Source organism: Falco punctatus, assembly GCF_963210335.1.
Source record: "Falco punctatus genome assembly, chromosome: 11".
NCBI lineage: Eukaryota > Metazoa > Chordata > Aves > Falconiformes > Falconidae > Falco > Falco punctatus.
The window spans coordinates 5,001,833-5,020,889 of NC_137591.1; the positions used below are offsets into that span (position 1 = coordinate 5,001,833).

The window sequence follows — 19,057 nt, forward strand, 5'->3', positions numbered from 1 at the left end:
AGCAGCACTAGAGGGAGCTTTGTTTCAGCCGGTACCACACCGGGCTTTGAACTAGGAGCAAAGTTACTAACCAGTTATTGCTGGGGCATGGGCACTTCTGGCTGGTGATGACATTTTCGGGGCAGTAGCTGTGTACGTCGCTATAGGTTTGTTCCTTTCATTTCCTCTTGGAAACCCTCTGCTTTGGTCTCCTCTGGCACATTATCTGGTGGGACTTGGTGGCAGGGATGCCAGGAGGGTAGATCGCAGTTTCCACAGAGAGCATCCTGGCTGTAGGATCACCGAGCCAGTGCTGTCAGGGCTTGTCTTCACGGGCAGCTCCAGGGAACTACCGAGGTGACCATGGGGTTGCCTTTCACACCAGCATGTTCCTTACCCCCCCTCTGATTCAAGCTGGTTGGTTCCAGTGCGGTTCCCGCCAGCCGCAGGAGCTGGATGAGCTCCCCGCGTGGCTGGCAGGGCACGGGGCCTGCCCGGCAGTACTGGGCCGCCAGGCCGTCCTGTTGTGCAGGGGGAGCGGCGGGGCAGGTGGGAAGCGAACAGCAGGGAGCTGTTGGGTGCGTCTGGCGGAGTACTGCACCCCGGCGCCTGCAAGGGTGCTGTGCTGCTGCTGCGCACCCCGCCGAGGCAGTGAGGGGTGTCGGGATGCGTGCGGGGTGACCATGTGTCCCCCCCAGAGCTGGCCTGTGGGAAGTAGCTGGTTGGTAACGCCCCAGTGAATATTGTAATTGTATTTGATACCGGACAAAGTATTTAATGGCCTAGATAAAAGCATTCTGGTTGTTTAATTGGAAATGCCTTGCTGTTTTACATAGACCTAGTGCCCTGGGTTTATGAGATTTGGAATTGTGCCGAGAAATTGTTTCCGTGGAAGCAGAGATCACTAAAGAAATAACGCACTCCCCATTTCCTACAGGATTATTCCTCTTACAGCCTGCTGTTCTGAATAATTAACTCTTGTAGTGCCGTTACAGCTTAGTGTGGATTAAAGGAAATAATACTTTCCTTTTAGTGTCATAGAAGCATTAGATGTAGAGATATATAGATATTTTAGTATCTATATGGGTATATTTATATATGCGTGTGCATATATATGTCTATATAGATATTTGAAGACTTCTGTCTTTAAATTAAGTCTGTTCTCTCCTTAGTTACAGAGGGGAAAATCCACCAGCAAAAAAAAAAAAAAAAAGTCAATGGAGAAGCGCACTTTCATTTTGGCAACTGATGCGGCTTTGGCAGGGAAACTTGAAATTACTCCTCCTTTGCCCTTGTCTTGCCACTGTTCTACGCTTTTTGCCTGGTGACAGGTATTTTGTAAAACTATTGTGGTGCTTCTAGCCACCGTTGAGGGAAGGGGCAATGAATGTAGTTTTTAATTAAGGTACGAGCAATGAACGTCTTCCACCAGCAGGGAGAATGGCCCATCTCGGGGAAGCTCTCCAATGATAGTACGAGACTGAGACCAAGCATGAACACCTGTACACATACAAGCAAAGTACTGTTTCCTGAAAGTCCTGTTTCTGCCCATCCATATGGTGCTTTCTAAGCACAAGGGCAGCGCAGCTCTTGACTGTTCCTGTACGGCCATCGCTTCCCTGAAGCCAGTTGTGAGCTGCCAAGTTTACAGCAGTTGAGGCTCTGTCCTCCAGAAAGAAGGAAACCAAAACTACTCTCTCTAAAGTTCATAATGTGAAATAAAATAAAGACAAGACATGAGTATGTAGGTGACAGTTAAATTGATCTTGACTTGGAGGGAGGGCTATGAAGTTTAAAAAGAAACAGATTATTATAGGTAAACAAATGACAGAAATTAAAAATGGGAAGTTACTAAACTTATCAAAGATTCATCAATATGCCAACTTGAAATACTTAGCAATTTTAATAATAATTTTCGCTGTAGTTCTCAATTATTTTCTAAGAAAGGTACCTCCTGTTATTTTTTGCTGAAGGAAGGGGAAATAGAGAGGCGTGACAATGTGCTATGAAGCAGCCAGGAGTAATTTGAAGAACTTGTCTCATCTTTGCTCCCTCAAGAAGTGTATGTTTCTGTGGCTTATTTAGAAACAGGCCTGGCTGCAAAGTCCGACTCCGGATTGTGCCCTTCTCCAGGGGCTGCAAGGCATTTACACCTGGAGCTTGGATTTGAAACTTGTAGTGTGTCACAAATACTCCGCTGGCGGCCAGCTCCCCACTGCTCTCCCTGACGTAAGCCATCGGTACAAGCAGCCCAGCCTGCGCTGACCTGAAGCAGGGCGGGCCCCCAGAAAAGCAGCACCAGCTGTGAAAGGCGCAGCTGCGGGGGTGGGCGAGTGGCGTATACGCTGTTCTGTGGCCGTTACTGGCCCCAAAATAACGACTTATAAAATGTCTGACAGTTTGACAGATCGGATGAATGGGCCTTGCTTAATGCAAAGTGGAAAATACCTTTCAGCTGCTGCCAAAACACATGAAAACGGTAATGTGTGCTGTGTAGATCATTAGGCCACCTGGGAGCAACTGGAGTGTACTGCAAAAGGCATTACTCGAAGTTCAGATTTCCTCAAAAAGAACTAACAACTTTGTAAGGGTAACACACGCATGAAAATCATTCCTAGTACTGCCTGGGGGGAGGGAAGCTCTCCCTGCTGGAAGATGAGACAGCTCCCGTGCTCTGTAAGTAGGAGAGCAGCCATCAAACTGATGAATAGTTGTTCCTCCAGATTTGGCAGCTACTCCAGGCAGCATATATAAAACTTCAAATTGCTTTATTTTATAAATACATGAAAGTAGAAAAGAAGTAGTACATAACTGTTAAGGATCTAGACAGTGGAGTAATAGAGCCGCCGTGTGATGGAAGATGGAGGAAAAACCATGATGGAAGTGGAGAAGTAAGGTTTCTTCCAACAGAAATGGGAGAAATTCTGTACACGTGAATTTATACAGTTCATAGAAAGTCTAAAGAAAGGGAAGGGCGAGCTGCTTGTGCTTTAGTCCGTCAGGGAAGCCCAAAGTAGGAACTGTGCTTCAGGTTGGCTTTTGTCTCTTCTCTGTTGTTTCCTCATCGAATAAGAGGGAGGGCAGGCATCTGCAGGCAGGAGTTGGTGTCACTCCCTGAGAAGTAACAGATGAGAGCGCAGCTTGTTGACATCTCCAGAGATGCCAGCTGTGTTGGAAGGAGAACCTGTTTGGTGGGTCTGATTTGAACCTTGATGAAGGCTGCAGCACACCAGTGTGTACAAACCAGTAGACTCCGTGAATAGACGGTATGTGCCCAGGAGGGACAGAACTGCACCTGCACGCTGGTGGGTTCAGATCACCAGGTGGGCTGTTCAATGCTGCCTGCAGAGCGCGCGCTGATGAAGGCAGAAATGATCCCTGTGAAGAAGAACCATTTCTGGGGCCGTCCCCATGGGCTGTCAGGTACTGACAGTATTTATGATCCAGACTGTGAGAACAGACTCCAAAAGCAGGCAGCGCAATCAAACTGATACTTGCTGGTGTGTGAACACTGCCAGAGTAAGAGAACCGAAAAGGGCGACAAAAGCCTGATTTGCACTGAACTGGTTAGAACAAGCTGTATCTAAGTTGAATTGAAACACAAAAAAAGTTCCCGTGCCTTTGATGTTCCTGGTGTACGCCCTGAAACAGCTGCTAGAGAGCCAGTGCAAACTGCACCCCAAGTACATGGAAGCCATTAACTGTGATGCCCACTTACCCAAATCTGCCTGCGCAGGAGTGGTGCCGAGGCATCTAGGTGTGATGTAGATAGAGCTGATGTAGCATATTACTTTGAAAAAGATGTAATGGATGGCTCTGTATTGCATTCCAACTGCTCATTAACTGCCTCTGCCAATGGAGATGCCCTAGATACTGAAAAAATACAGATTTACTATGCTGATGAAAAAACACCAGTTTTGCGTGAGACAGCTGGTTGCCGGCTTTAGTGCTGCAGTGGTGTGGTGGTGCTGACTGCTGGCTTTGGCATCGCTGTGCTAGTTATTCTGAGGTGGCTGCAGACATAAAAATATGAGAAAGTTGAGATTAAAGAAATGGGTGAAATAAGCGCACTGAGCTCACAGCTGTCCCAATCTGAAAAAAAGAAAGGCAACAACAGGAAGAGAAAAAAAAAAAGAAAGCACAAAATACAAATAGTAAGCAGACTCAGCATATGTGGATGGATTTGGAGAGTTTTTTTCCTTTCTACAGATTTGTACAGCGATTGTTCTAAATTAGTTTAGTAAGAATGACTTTTTTTGTGTTTGGGTATAAATTAATTTGGGAGTCAGTTACCTAAATATTTTAAATGCATCCTAATTTAGAAGCTAAGAAAATTGTTACAGCTGTCTATTGAACATAACACAGAACGCTCTCACTAGTACTGCAGGTCTGGTTCAGCTTGCATAAATACTCTTTGAGTGCTTCTTGGTTCATTTACTTATAGAAATTCAAATACTTGCCTTGGCATAGTTATATAGCTGCTTTTCTGTTGGCAAATACTTTTTTTAAAAAATGTGGAGGTTTGGGTTTTTTTCTGTAAAGTTGCTGGAACTTTTTTTAAGCAAATAATTTTGTAAGTATTACTAAATAACCAAATAAGGTTGTGATAAGCTACTCTGCAGCACCAGAGGATTTTATACAGTCATTTGTCAGGAAGCATTCCTGCAGTCACTTCCAGATGTGGAGATCCCAAGTTTGTATTCAGGCAACACAGTGAGCTATTCCCACTTGAGCTCTTTAACAAGGTTCTGACACTCCTAGGCAGGAAGGATCCCTTGATCCCAATGCAAGTGTAAGTTAACCTTGGTGTTCTGCCCAAATTCAGACTCTGGTAATAGCTTTCTGTCTACCTAAATTCCCCTTTTTAGTTTTAACAGGAGGAGATATTTTCCAGTGTTGTACAGCTTCACAGAAAAGCTGCACAATGCTTCAGGACAAGCTGAAAAGAGCTTTATTCTAGTAGAGCTGCAGGGGGAATTTAAGAGCAGAGTGCGATTACTGAAGTTGGAATTTGGCCAAGACACTAGAATTGGACTTCTTTGCTACCTACTCATCTGCTGCGTTCCTTGTCTGGGAGGTCATATTCACCATGAAGGACATTTTAAAGAAAATAATGCTAGTTGTTAGACACTGAAATATTGGCAGTTATATTCTCTGTGCTGTGTATGGGTGCCTGAAGTCCCACCAGTCTAATCTGCTTACGTTCAAAATGACACCGCTACACCTAGGCACTGCAGCAGGGTCAGCTCTTGTATTCTGTTAATTACTTTCAACGTTACTAGTTTGTAATTCTAGTAAGTCAGTAATGCGCTGCTTCTAGGGCAAATGATTAAATACGCACCTCTGATTCTACCGAATGACTAGGATACCAGGAGAAGTGACAATGCTTTGGTTCTGTTTCTTCCTTTATTTATGTAGAGGAGGAAGAAACTCGCTGTTTAGGGCGTGGGGGTGTTTGTTTAATATTTTTGGCTCAACATACACCATTTCCATTTAACCTTATTCTTGTTCACTTACCTGCTGGAAAAATTTGGGCTTTGGGTACACAGAATGGGGCATATACATATGTTTCCCCAAACCAAAATTTTTTGCAATTGCATCAGCAGTATTAATACATTCACAAAGTTTTGGCACAGAGTCTATAATTTATTGCGTGCCTTGCAGAAACACCTCCAAGCTGGCTGTTTTTCAATCAAGTACATATATCAGCACCGATAGAAGATTAAGTGAGAATTTAATATCTGAGCTGAATTTTCCCAGGTCACAGGAAAATTCAGAACTCAGCCTAACTCCACACAATTTTGCAATGAGGCTTTTATAAAATGGATTATATTAAAAATCTGGAGCTCAGTAACCTTCAGTGCTGAAGAAATGCAGGATGAGAATAAAAAATTCCTGAGTACGTTGCTTAACCACTTAATTTACGCAGACCTGATAAAAGCCATGTGTTTGAGAGGCTGATGTTGTCCTTCCATCAGCGAAGACCATGAGATGTGCAGTCTTTTCTGGGCATCTACTGTGCCTTTCAACATTCTTTTAAAATCACTGCATTTTTCTCACTTCTGTCACAAGAAAAAAAAAAAAACTCAAGGTGAATGATGCGGGTTTGTATTAAAAGAGAATATAAACATGTAGGCATAATTTTTATTAGAAGAGGAAAAACCAACTAATTGTTGAAAAAATCTTAACAGTTAACAGTTTCAGCATCTTTCTTTGGCTGCTGCTTTTCTTTTTAGAAGCTGAGATTGAGAAGAGAGGTTGTTGTGGTGCCATTCATATTTATATTACTCATTAAAGGACTGACCCATGAAAATAATCTGTTGTGATCAGTTATTTCATTGCTAGTCATCAAGCACCAGAAGACTATGCTGCCAGGGGACTGGAAATGCACTAGGGTCATTTAATAGGAGGGATAAGGTATGTGTCTGCAATTAATAAAAAGAATGCGAAAATTAATTGTAGTAGAGAGCTCAGAGAACCTCTGTTTGGACTAGATCATTCTACTTGAATAAAACTATTCAAAGCCCCTGTAGGATCTGGATTTTAATAAACCAAACATACCCATTGCTCCTGCTAAGTACTTGCTCCTCTCCTGCTGCTCCAGTGATACCAGCTCTTGAGCTATACATTAATATCTTTTTTGCACATGGTAGCTCAAGTATTTTATCATAACAGCCCATGATGTTCAGCTTGTGTGTCTTTCTGTCCACTGCTGTTATTACTGAAAAGGAGAAAATGAACTGGTTGTCAGCTTTGAATTTTGCAAAATTAAAAAGCTTTTTATTATTCGTTATCATTTAGAAATTTCTAACTCTGAAATTTCCAGTTACCCTCCTCCTGATTACATTATCCTGTTTTAATGGCATATTTGCTGTATTTAAGTAATTAACCTTTATACTCTTTGCAGTGAGATAGTGATGGTGGTTTTATGTTCTAGGTGGCACTGGCTGACAGCTTTCAAGCTGTGCCCTGAACAACACGATGACCATCAATCTTGTATGGGTTTCTGTGGGGTCTGCTCAGGCATAAAGGAATGCAGGGGATTGCTTTGTTTTGGAATGCAGTTTTAATACTCTGTAGGTATAAATACATACATATTTATGCATCTGCTTGTAAGTAGATACAGAAATAAACCCATCACTGATATGAAAAAGTGCCTTTGTGCTATTACCTACCTGGATTACATAACAAAGGCTATGCTTGCTTTAATGAAGGTAGAGCTGTCTGTTGCCTAAATTATGTCCTGCAATTCCAACTGTGGTGAAGGGCTGCCTTAGAAAGCTCAAAATAACCACTGGCAGAGAAAATAAATCCTGTCTCTGTGCTACAGTTCTGAAGAGGATAGTGCTGCCCTTTCCCGCACAAAGCAAGTTTTGGCCTTTGCTTTCAACTTTTTGTTAAAACTTTTTTAACCACTCAAGATCTGAGGACTGTGCCAGAAGCAATGCCAGCACTACCGCAAGGAAATGAAAGATAAGGATTCATGGAAGGATTAAAACCCTCTTAAACTCTGTTCCCTCTGTTCCCCTGGTAAAATCCAGTCATGCTTATATATGCAACTACATATTCTTGAACACATTGACACAAAATCCCTGAATTTGCAGATGACTGGTGTGTATACACACATGTCCATTCCCACACCTATGGAGACACACACATCACAATTTACATTAGAGCACGGAGGCCCTAGAGAAAGCTCTGTGCTGCAGATCCCACATTGCATGCAGCCAGCCTGCAGTCTGCTCTGGCTCTTATCAGTGGTAAAATAGCCCAAACCTGCTGCTGTTTTGGAACAACAAAGAATCCTCTTCTTGTTCCATCTTCCCCTGATTAAGAATAATCGTTTTACGGATGTTTACACTGGGATTATGGCCAGATTAGGTTAACAATGTGAAACAAAATGCCTGCTGCATAGATGCACCCAATCCTTCTCTTGTCCTTTAGTATGTCTGTGATGTTAAGCACTTCGTGACAACTAGAGACAAGATCCCCCCAGCAGTCCTTAAAATGTTTAAACCTCAGGGAACCACCTTCGAAAAAACAAACCAATTTCTATTGCTTGCATATTGTAACCACTTTTTCAGAGAACAGTTAAAGAAGTAACAAATATGCCCTTCCTCCACTTCCCCTTAATTGGACCAATTAATGCTATTAAACAGATAGTCTTCCTCATGCAGGTATAATTATCCTTTCCAAAGCATTTCCACTTATTTGCCTCAGGGTTATAAGTACTGCAATTACCTTTTTTTTTACTGCTAAAATTAGTCTTAAGTCATTACAATTGCTATCTCTGCAAGAAAAATCAACTTGCAGAACTTTTACAATTATTATTCAGCAGTTCTAACAAAATTCCTTGTACCAGGATTTATCTAGTTAAAATTTCATACACGCCAGACAACCTGACAAGATTCACATCTCATTTTCATGAGGATCCCTATTCCCTGTGGGATTGCACTCTTAACAGTTCTACTCCAGCACAAATCAAGTGCCACAGAAACAATTAGGGAGACTTTGTACTATCTAAATGAAAGCCTGAATGAGAATGAATTTCTAATTTTCCACTGAGATTTTTGTATGTGGGCCCAACAGTACTGGTGGTGTATACACCCAACCTCCTTTTTCAGCTTGCCTTTTTTTTTTTTTTTTTTTTTTTAATAAACATTTGTCCTTGTATGGCTTGAAATGACAAATCTCAGCATTTTTGCTAGTCTGGTTGCACACAGAAAAGCTAAGTGGAACAACTAAAAAGTAATTGGATGTGGCTATGCTGTAGCCACCGCACTGTGCGCTGCAGACACACACATTTTTATCACAGGTCTGTTGAGTTCTCCTTTTTTCTTCCTATCTTCACATGCTCTTTTCTGTTGTTGATAATAAGGTAGCTTTCTAATTGCCTCAATTCTGCTGAAGAACTTAAGTGAGTACAGAAACTTAATTAACGTTCCCCTTTTTCAGTCTCTCCAAATAAATTCTGCATTTTAGACAGCTAGTGGAGAATTATGCGATATTCCCTATTTTCACTGATGTTTCTATGCAGGTCAGTTGCTTTAAAAGCAGTTTAGAAATCACGTGCAAGAATTAGAAACTAGGAGAATAAAAATTAAGTGATAGATTCTCAAAATTTCTGCCAGTTGTGCAACTACTAAGCATCCAAGTTGCCCTCTGAAGCGCAATGGTCGTCAGATCTGGCAAGCTGAAACCAACACGTAATGCTGGAGTTAATTTTCATTACTTCACCTTAAGGCCCTCAAAATCAGAAATTCCTAAAATGTATTTAATCTGCATGTTTATACACTTGGTTCCTTAACCCCCAGTATCTAGTCTACATTTATCTTACCCCAGAGAAGAAGAAAAATAGCTAAAATAGTTATCTGGGTTGACTAGCATCCTGGGCCAGCAAGTCAATGTAAGATTGGCAGCACTGAGTGATTCCCAAAATGCCAGCACTGAATAACTGGCACTAACAAACTGGACATCTGGGATATCAAAATAAATTCCTTAGTAGAAAGGGATCCAATAGTCTTTTTGTGGCTTTTACTGAGAGTCTTTCATTAAAATATTGCAAAAATAGCAAGCAAAGAAAAGACCAGTCCTTACTTGCAACTTCTTTACACGCTTTGGAAAGGACGGACTGTATTGCATTCGATAACAACTTTTAGGAGGAACAGTTTTGCAGCAAACTTCTGTTTGGTTGAGTAATTTCATCTTCTGGATTTTGAATCTACTTTTTTTTTTTTTTACATCAACAACATAGATAATGAGTGGAAATAGTTATTACCTGTTAAATTCTTTAGTGGCACCTACTAACTGGCATGTCAGTGGGGCAAGGGAAGGCAAGGGACGGCTAGTATACAATACAATAGAGTCAGTGGATCAAGACAGGAAATTCTAGTGAACAAGATTTGGAAAAATCTTAGTCTTTATGAAGAGTGTTGCCTACTCTTCTAAGTGACCATGAACTCCATGAAATCCAGAGATTTCAACTGGCCTGACAGGCCAAGTGGCTTTAAATCCAGGTTCTGGCTTGCAGAAGGCAGATGGAGTGCACTCTTTCTATCAAGACTTCAGCCCAACACTAATGAGCAGCAGTGACCTACAGCAAAACTGTAATGACAAAACCATCAATTACTAGTTTTTGCTTGGATTTATATAAAAGCCAAATATTTTATTCTTTTATAATAATTATTTTTTCATTTGAAGCCGAAGACTGTGCACTTTAACTGACAACTTTTTAATTGTGATAATCAAAATTGGTACCAGGGAGACTTTAGTACCAAATTGTTTCCACCTGAATATACAGAAATACATTTTTTATACTTACATTTAAACTGTTTTCCATTACTTTTAGGGATTCGACATTTGCTTTTGTGAATGACTTCATACATAAACAAAATCTCATTCAGTTCGGTACAACGACTTATAAAGGTACAAAGATACTAATGGCCACATCTACACAGGAAAATTCTACCTGTTAAGCTTTTGTTAATTGTGCTAATGTTAATTGTACTAAGGACAGCTGCATTTGTATTTGTACAGTGTATGTGGAGAGCAAAACCTTTGATAAGCTCGTATCTAGTCAGTCAAGGGGTTTTAACATTGTGGTTTCCTCCACAACAACTTGAAGCAAAGATGTGGGGTCAAGTAATGATACATAACTCTGTGAGTTCCATCCCACCATGTACAGAGTTCACAGATGTTTCATAAGCAGATCATCTTTGAAATAAATAATAAAAAAAGAGACAACTGTGACAATGTTTCCCATCTGAACTTACTCTACAGAGCAGTTTTTCAGCATTGAAAATTCAGTGCCACGCCGAGATTCATGTGAAAACCTGTATCTCACTTATGACCTCTAAGTAGGTTTTATGCAGTCTTAAGGCACGAAAGCTCACCTTCTGGTCTTCTTCAGAAATGTGAATTACAGTCTTTTTTTGAAGAAGAGATGAGGCTAGTAAGCAAAAACTCTGCTAAAAAGCAAGTCTGTACTTACCTCTACAGAATTTTTTCTCTCTTATTTCCTCAGAAAAACAAATGGTTATAGGCATATATATTCATAAAAGTTCAAGAGGAGCCATGGTATAAAGGACTAGTTAGATTGATTTCTTCACACTACATGTCTACTAAAGAGAAACACCACTTTATAACTATACAATTGCTCAACTGTTTACCAGATTTTCATATAGAGAGATATTTAGTGATGGTATCTGATAGACAGATCCTCTAATTACCTGTGCTGTATTTGCTGCTTGTCTGCTTTGAAGTTTTAATTGTAAGTGATGCCGCTTGGGGAGACCTGCAGAAGTGCAGAATGCAGAACACGATTTTCAGCCCCGTCCTTGCACGCTCAAAACATCGAGTTTAACAGGAATTTAGGTGAATCAGGAATGCAGACATTGGTCCTATACCCTCTAAGCAGACACTTAAATAATGCATCTGGAGAAACAAATAATAGCAAAAAGAAATATGCAAAGAAAAAAAAAAAAAGACATTTTCAGCAGACTTAAAATGGAGGCTCTGTGAGGTGGAAGAAATACATTTGCTTTACAGAAGAAATGGTAGAAAGCCTTCATGCTTGGCTTACGAATGGAAAATTCTAGATAAAGGGGACAAGAAAAGAAGCAAATACAAAGTCTAAGAAAAAAGGACATTAACCACAAGAGGACATTCAAGAGAGCTTCCATCTCAGTTCTTGATTTCTTGACAGCTGGGATACACACGTGCCTTAGGTTAGACAAAGTGCTTTTCTGCTGCTGTAGTTCAGCTGTTTTTGTGACTGGGGCTGACAGTCACAGAAATTAATGCCATGCTGGCACATTTTACTCTTCCTGCTTATGATAACGGAGGCTGGGTAGGTCTTAAAGGAATTATGTCTAATGAAAACGGATTTCCTACCTGTGACTATCTAAGGTTTCCTCTTGTCCTGGACTCCCAAGATCTGGTCACTATGTATCTTCCTTGGCAGCAGACATCCATGCTTAAGAACAGTCATAGAAGAGGGCATCAGGAACAAAAAGGGATGGCCTAATGAGTGTTTCAGCAAACACTGAGCAATAATTGACTGTGCTCATACACAGAGTGACTGCTGAAGGCAGGATCCATGCTTCTTTACTTTTGGAATGAGAGGGCCTTTGATTATATGCAAAGACTCACGGCTTGTATGAAGCTCTGGCTGCCCTGTCATTACTACACCACTTCATTCAGCAAATAACCTGTTTTTCACATCACATCATTTAAGATGTACTTCCGCAAGCTAGACAAGTAGGCCAAAAGTGATGTATCAGGTTAGCAGCTTGCTACTTTCTTGGATTAGGGAGAAGGCAAACATCATCTCCCCACCTACCACCGCTGCAGCAGAGCTAACCGACACCTTCCACTGGAGTGCCACCAGCCCTCTCTGGTAGCAGGAAGCACTTCAACACTTCAGGTCTCCGAAACCAGCAGCAAGCAAGCCCAAGGCATAACACCCATGATCTGAAAGCTGAAGGGACCTTGAGGTCTGGCTTGCCACCTCTCAACAGTCAGGCCCAGGGACAGGGTCGTCAAGGGCCAACCCCAGCCTTGAGGTGAGGCAGGGCAGCACACAAGCCTCGCTGCAACGCCGTGGGTGAAGCCAAGGGAAAGGGAGCACAGGAGAAGAGACGACAGCAACACGTCTCTGCGCCTCCCGAAGGGACAGCCCTGCCCGCCTCCCCGCGCAGCCCAGCCGAGCCCTCCCTGGCTGCCACAAAATGGCGGCCACAGGCGCCGCCGCTGCCACCTCACGCCGCGCGCGGGGCTCGAGGCGGTGGGCGGAGCCTCCGCGAGGGCCGCGGCGAAAGGGCGCGAGAGGCGGGTGCCGCCGCCTGAGGGAAACGGCGCGGAGCTGAGGGAGGGACGGAGGGTGCCGCCGTAGCGTCGGGGCCCGGCCCGCCTCCCGCCCTCCGCCCCGGCACCGGCGGCGTCTCCGCGGTCAGACCCCACCTCCTCCTCCGCCTCCCGGGGTGGTGAGTAGGGGAGCCCGGTGGAAGAGGTCTTTCCCGGAGCAGACCTCAAGGACGTCCAGCTGTGATGGCGGCCAGAGCTGTGCCCCCCCCCCCCCCCCCCTCCCCCGCTCACCCGGGGTGGGCGCTTGCAGAGTGACACGTCTCCCCCTTCCCCCTCCTCACGTCAGCCCATATCACGATAGTGGCGACAGCAGCGAGGTCGGGGGGTTGCTCGCGTGCGAGATGCGGGGCGCTGAGGGACGGCTGCCGAGGTCAGCACCCAGGGGCGGCCGAGGGCGCCAGGCCGCTGCCAGAAAGGGCGGACAGGGAGAAGGCGGGTGCGGGCGGCGGCGCGGCGCCCCCTTCCTGAGGGGAGGGCGACCGTGCTGTCTTCGTGAGGGGCGGGCGGCGGTGCCGGCGGCGGTGGTCAGGGGAGCCAGCGGGTGAAAAAGCCCGCCGCGGGGCCTCTCAGGCGGGGGTGGCCGGGCCTGCCCAGCGAGAAGGCGTTTCTTTTTCCATGCTCCGTAAGGGACTGCCGGCTGGGAGACTCTTTTTCGCCGTGAGGAATCGTTTGTTTCTAGGACAGGTGCGGCAGTTAGGCATCCTGTGTTCAATAGCAAAGGTCTTGGTAAAATGTTCAGTAGATCCCTGTTTTCCTCTGTATGTGTAAATAGCACCTGCAGTAAGTAGCCCAGTAGTACAGAAAGGTGATGGTGCAGATGTGTCTTCCGCAAGGGGCACCTGCAGTCATTCTGATCTGGTGGTAATAAAAGCAAAAGGAAAAAAACCCAAACCCACCTTTGTTTTATTCTCAGTGACAAGGCATTGGCTTTTCCACAGTCCAAAACAGATTGGTAATAGTGCAACAGGATGCAGTTGTAGCTGTGACTTCTTGGGTAATGTAGCTGTTGGCAAACGAATGCCTGGTATCTGTTCAGATGAAGCAAAGTAATGTGTCAGAGTTTCATGTTTGGGTGGTTTTCCTAATACCTCTCTGCTTTTTTTTTTTTCTTTGTTTCAGGGTAACCAACTAAAGAAGTTATGAGTATCATCTGTGGTCTAAATTTGCTGGGCAGGAACTGTATTTTCTTACATTTGGCTTCTTTGACCAAGCAGGGGAAGTGCAAGAATCTCTATAGGTCTTATGGAGCATATTGCCGAACTCAAGTCATGTGTACACGAGACAGATGCCAGAGGTTGGATTTGAGTGGAAATACTAGAATCTGTTTTTTGACTGGAAGCTCTGACCCCTATAGAAACTTCACTGGTAAAGGACTGAGGTGTCTTTTGAATGTCCCAAATACAAAAGTATACAAGAATGTACACCACAGTTTGGGAAAGTTTTGTTTCCAGTCTTCTTGGCCACTGAGGGAGAAGCTCGCATCCCTGCAAATCAGTTCTGTAGGGCAATTCCCATGTCATTTTTCTTCTTGGAATATTCAGATCATCAGGTTTTTTCGCACATCACCATCGTTACAGGCTGCACCAGTTCCTCTTTTGTGGATTATTGTTAAGCCAGCTCAGAAATTGTTTGCTATCATTCTTGGCAGGTAAAACGTTATTCTACATCCTCTCCCAGTGTAAGATCCCATTATACAAAGATGTGTGCATGAGTTTGTGGTGAATGGCAGGTGTATTTGTAGTGATTTCGGTTTAATATCCGTACAAAATGTTGTAGAACTGGGGCCTAAACTGGTGCTTTGCTCAACAAGAAGGTTTTTTCATTATCAGAGGTTATCTTTTGCTCTACTCATTCTCATTTACATGTGGTAGGGGGAGATGAGCCAAGGTGCTAAGGGGCATTTCTTCTGTGGGAGGGAAGAAATGGAATGGAGTAGAAGCCAGTGACAGTATAACCTTCCATAAACTCATGAGGTGAGACTGTAATAGAGAGTACAGCAAGGGCAGACGCTAACAAATTCCTTTTTAACTATGGCCTAAGTTAACACTGTTTGTATCTTACAGGAGCATAAGAAATTGGTGGAAGGCACTTCCTCCTAATAAACGGGAACTTTTTAAAGAAAGTGCAAGAAAAAATAAATGGAAGATAATGCTGGGTGTCAGTAGCTTGGGAGTTTTATTTGTCATGTTTTACTTTACTCACCTGGAGGAGACACCCATCACTGGGCGCGCTCGGCTGTTGGTGTTTGGAAAAGAGCATTTTAGGGAACTGTCACAGATGGAATATGATATGGTAAGATTTCAAAGAGTTCAGACGACTCTAAAACTGTTAATACTTTTTCTTTTAGCGATGAGATAGTCCAGTTAATGAGGTGGACAAACAAACTGGTGTCCTTGGTAAGTTTTGAACTTCATGCTCAGAACCCTACAGAGCACCTCCCTATCAGTTACCTCTTTGTCCCCATCCTTTTTGAGAGTTCCCTTTCTGTCAGCAGACCATGAGGGACACCTGGTAGTTAAAGAGCACTGTTACATGAGTGTAGCAAATATTTGTTACTGTGTTATTGTAATATAACAAGAAATATAGAAATCTGTTAGAAGCAATAAAAGCATAGCCAATAGGTTTATGTTGAGATCCATCTCATTTTCTGTGCTGATTTGAGCATTCTTTGGCACTTGTTTAAGGCCCTCTTTTCTAAGCTGTCACTTTGTAAGGTAATACTCTCCACCTGCATTCAATTCTACTTTTTTTTTTTCCATTGGATCAGCTCATTTTTCTTTAATTGGTTTCTTCTAAACTGTCCGTTGCACTAACTTCTGTTACTTTTGAGTTCTATGACTTTCTGTTCTAAAGCCAGTGAAACTTGATAAGCCATATAGAAAAATGTCACTGTATTCTTGTTTGATAGAGAATGTGAGATAAGAACAGAACAAGTACAAGGATATATTCAAATTACATCTTCTGTATAAATTTGTCCACCTGACAAATTACAACAGAAATACACAGATACAGAAAAATTGTAAATTCAGATGGAAATCCAGGAAGGTATAGGAAGGTTTGCTAAATTGTGATGCCAAGCTCAACTTGTGTACTAGGAAAATACCAGATACAGGAGGCTGTAGGACCAAGTTTATGCTATATTATTTTTGATCTGTGGTCAGTTTACTTCCTTTTAAGTTTATTAATCCTTAACTTGTGAGTCTGAAAGCATGAACTGTAATATATTGGCTTTGGCTATATGAAAGAAAAATGTATTAAAACCTAGTTGTAACTAAGTTGTGTGTAAGCACTAAATTTGTTCGACAATTAGTCTACTGCATGTGTGTTCTGCATGGCAATCATGAATTTATTTTTTTTTCAGTGGATGGAGGAATTCAAAAATAAAATGTTACCTGAAACAGATGCACGCTATCAGGTTGTAGAGAGAGTTGTTGGTCATTTATCTGAAAGCAATAAGGACATCCCACAGGTCTTGGCGCTCAAGTGGATTATCCATGTGGTGGACGAACCAGGTGTAAATGCTTTTGTGCTTCCAGTAAGTTGAACCCAATACAAAAAATATTAGTAATATTGAAACAGCATTTTATTTATGTGTCTTCTAATTAATTTTCACTCTCTTTGTTTACAGAATGGCCAAGTGTTTGTTTTCACTGGACTGCTAAATGCAGTTTCTGATATTCATCAGCTGTCTTTCATTTTAGGACATGAAATAGCTCATGCTGTGCTGCAACATGCAGTAAGTATTTAAAGAAAGCTGTCTAAATTTTCTAAATTAAATCTGATTACTTAAGATTTTCCCCTGTCATTACCGACCAAAGTTTCAGTGTGACTCTTTCTAATTAATGAAAAGTTGAGTTTGAAATGAAAGTGTTCTACTACACTATATCCTTATTATTCATATAGTACTTAATAACTACAGAAGTCCTGTAGTAGTTAGCACCAAGTTGACCAGTACTTTTTTCATAGCCGTAAAACTGGACTGGCTCGCCATTAGCAATCATTTAGAACTTGGTCCACAGATGCCTCTCCTGTAGTGCACACATAAGGAACTGAGGCACTCAGCAACTTGGTTTGTTACTCCTACACATTAGTATCTAAAGAAGTAGATATGCTTTAATAAAGTATTCTAAAATAAATGATATTTTTATTAAAGTAGCACAGTTCTAGAATACCTGGAGCTTGATTCTGCATTTACAGATGGTTGCTTTCACAGACTCAATTTTTCCATATCCTGACTGGATGTCTTGAAAGTGGTAATTTTTTGCCATTTGAACAGAATGGATTTATTAATTTTATTGTGCTTTGTAGGTACAACTGTAAAAAAAGCGGATGGTGTAGAAATATGGCTCATACTGTTCTAGGTTGAGATGATTTGCTACAAAGTGCTTCTTTGCCTCCAAATTGATTTCTTTCTGTGCATGTCATTTAAAAAATTGTATTTATTACCTATCCATCAGTTTGAGAAGACATAATGAGAAGCCTGTAAACATAAAGATCCTGCTAAAATTACAAAACTAATCTGGAAGTGGGTAAATACATTTTGAAGGTAGTGGAAATATAGGAGAAATGCTTTACTGTGTCTTGTATGATTTTGGGTGAGCAACAGTTCACATCATAGTTTCTTGGGCTCAGTTGAGCCAACTAACTTGTTAAACTTAAAAATAAAAAAAGTATTTCTGAAAATTAAAAAAACAAACTTACCTATCTTGTATGGAACCTGCATCACCCAACTAGCATAGGGAAAAGTATTACATGATCTGTCTTGTAAATGCTCAGATCAATTTGTTGCATGTCAAATAAGAGCTCTGAAAAACAGAAGAATTTAAATTCCTTTCCTAAGAGTGTCTCAGCTTCTGAAATTAAAGGAATGGAACAGAAAAAAAATTATGCCTAGTGTCCCCTTATCCCATTAGTGTTCCTGTCTAAATGATGTCTATCTCTTCTCCAATTAATGTAAAGAACAGTCTTCTAGGTCTTTTTATAGATTTTTTTCATTCCAGCTGAGGTGTTCCATGACCTTCTTGCTAAAGAACTCTGTCTGCATGCTGCCATCACCTTATCTCTAGCTTTGAAACTCTCTAATTGGGAGATAGCCAAAATGTGTGTGTTCCAGCTGTATTTATACAGTTGATATGGATTCTGGACTGAAAGTACTTTGTATCTAACCGGATGTTTTGTGCAAGGAAGGGGGTTGTGCTGCTTGCCCTGTTCCTGGAGCTGCATAGGAGAAAAAAAAAACCCCAGTGATTTTTGAAGTGTTTCCAAATTCTGTTCTGTTCAAAAGAAATGTCAGACAGCAAGGAATGAAAATGGGACATTTTTTGTTTGCAGGCAGAGAAAGCCAGCCTGGTTCACTTCCTGGATTTCCTATCACTCATCTTTCTCACTATGATTTGGGCCATCTGTCCTCGTGATAGTTTGGCAGTTGTTGCCCAGTGGATTCAGAGCAAGTTGAAGGAGGTAAGACTGACATTTTACGAGTCTGACATCCTGAGATCCACGGAAAAACATTTTTACCCTTGGGGAGATAGTACCACTAAATAGTATGTTTGAGGGAAAAAGGGAATAGGAGAAATATTACAAGCAAAAAAATCAATATTTTAGTATGTTTTTGAATGAAATATGTTTTTATGAATCTGCATCTGCTTTAGTTGATGTATATTTTAATTTGCCATCTTGAAGAACTTTAGGTCTCCCTAAAAGACTGATATCTGAGTCAAGCTGGACAGGCTTAATGTTGTATATGTTGAAATACCATGTTTTTATTTTGAGTAGTTGTCAAATTGTTTCTAAACCAAATACAATATATGGAATTCTTTAAGTACATTGTTAGTGGTAAGAATGGTTTCCAAGATACGAAAATTGAGAATCTAAACATTCATTTAAAGTATAAATGCTGTGATAAAACTTGCTGAAATAATTTTTCAGACAGCATATATTCCAATAAAGTAACGTTCAGAGGCTTTTTCTTCAGTGGTCTTATTTACTCTGTGCCTCTGAACAGTTACTGATCTATTTCTTTTTGAAAAATTAGGGGTTTTTTAAAGAAATTTTGCTTACATCCTAAAACTTGAATCTGAATTTAAGTGAAAGAGCTCTTTGGTTTCTTCGACTTCTTTTGATGCTTTTCCCAAGATTTCCCTCTGTTCCTTAAAAACATGAAATTAAACATAAGCAATCTGTTTTGGTAGTTCTTATGCTAATAGGTAGATGT

The 19,057-nt window shown here is 41.6% G+C and overlaps 1 protein-coding gene across 1 annotated transcript; it reads left to right on the forward strand.

Moving 5' to 3' along the window:
* The first annotated feature begins 39 nt into the window (after nucleotides 1–39).
* Nucleotides 40–4,354, forward strand: TACSTD2 (tumor associated calcium signal transducer 2). Its single transcript, XM_080406426.1, is given in 8 exon segments — nucleotides 40–3,493; nucleotides 3,496–3,563; nucleotides 3,567–3,613; nucleotides 3,615–3,685; nucleotides 3,688–3,892; nucleotides 3,894–3,934; nucleotides 3,937–4,001; nucleotides 4,005–4,354. Coding segments are annotated over 8 exon segments (816 nt in total). The 5' UTR covers nucleotides 40–3,390; the 3' UTR covers nucleotides 4,221–4,354.
* The last annotated feature ends 14,703 nt before the right edge of the window (nucleotides 4,355–19,057 follow it).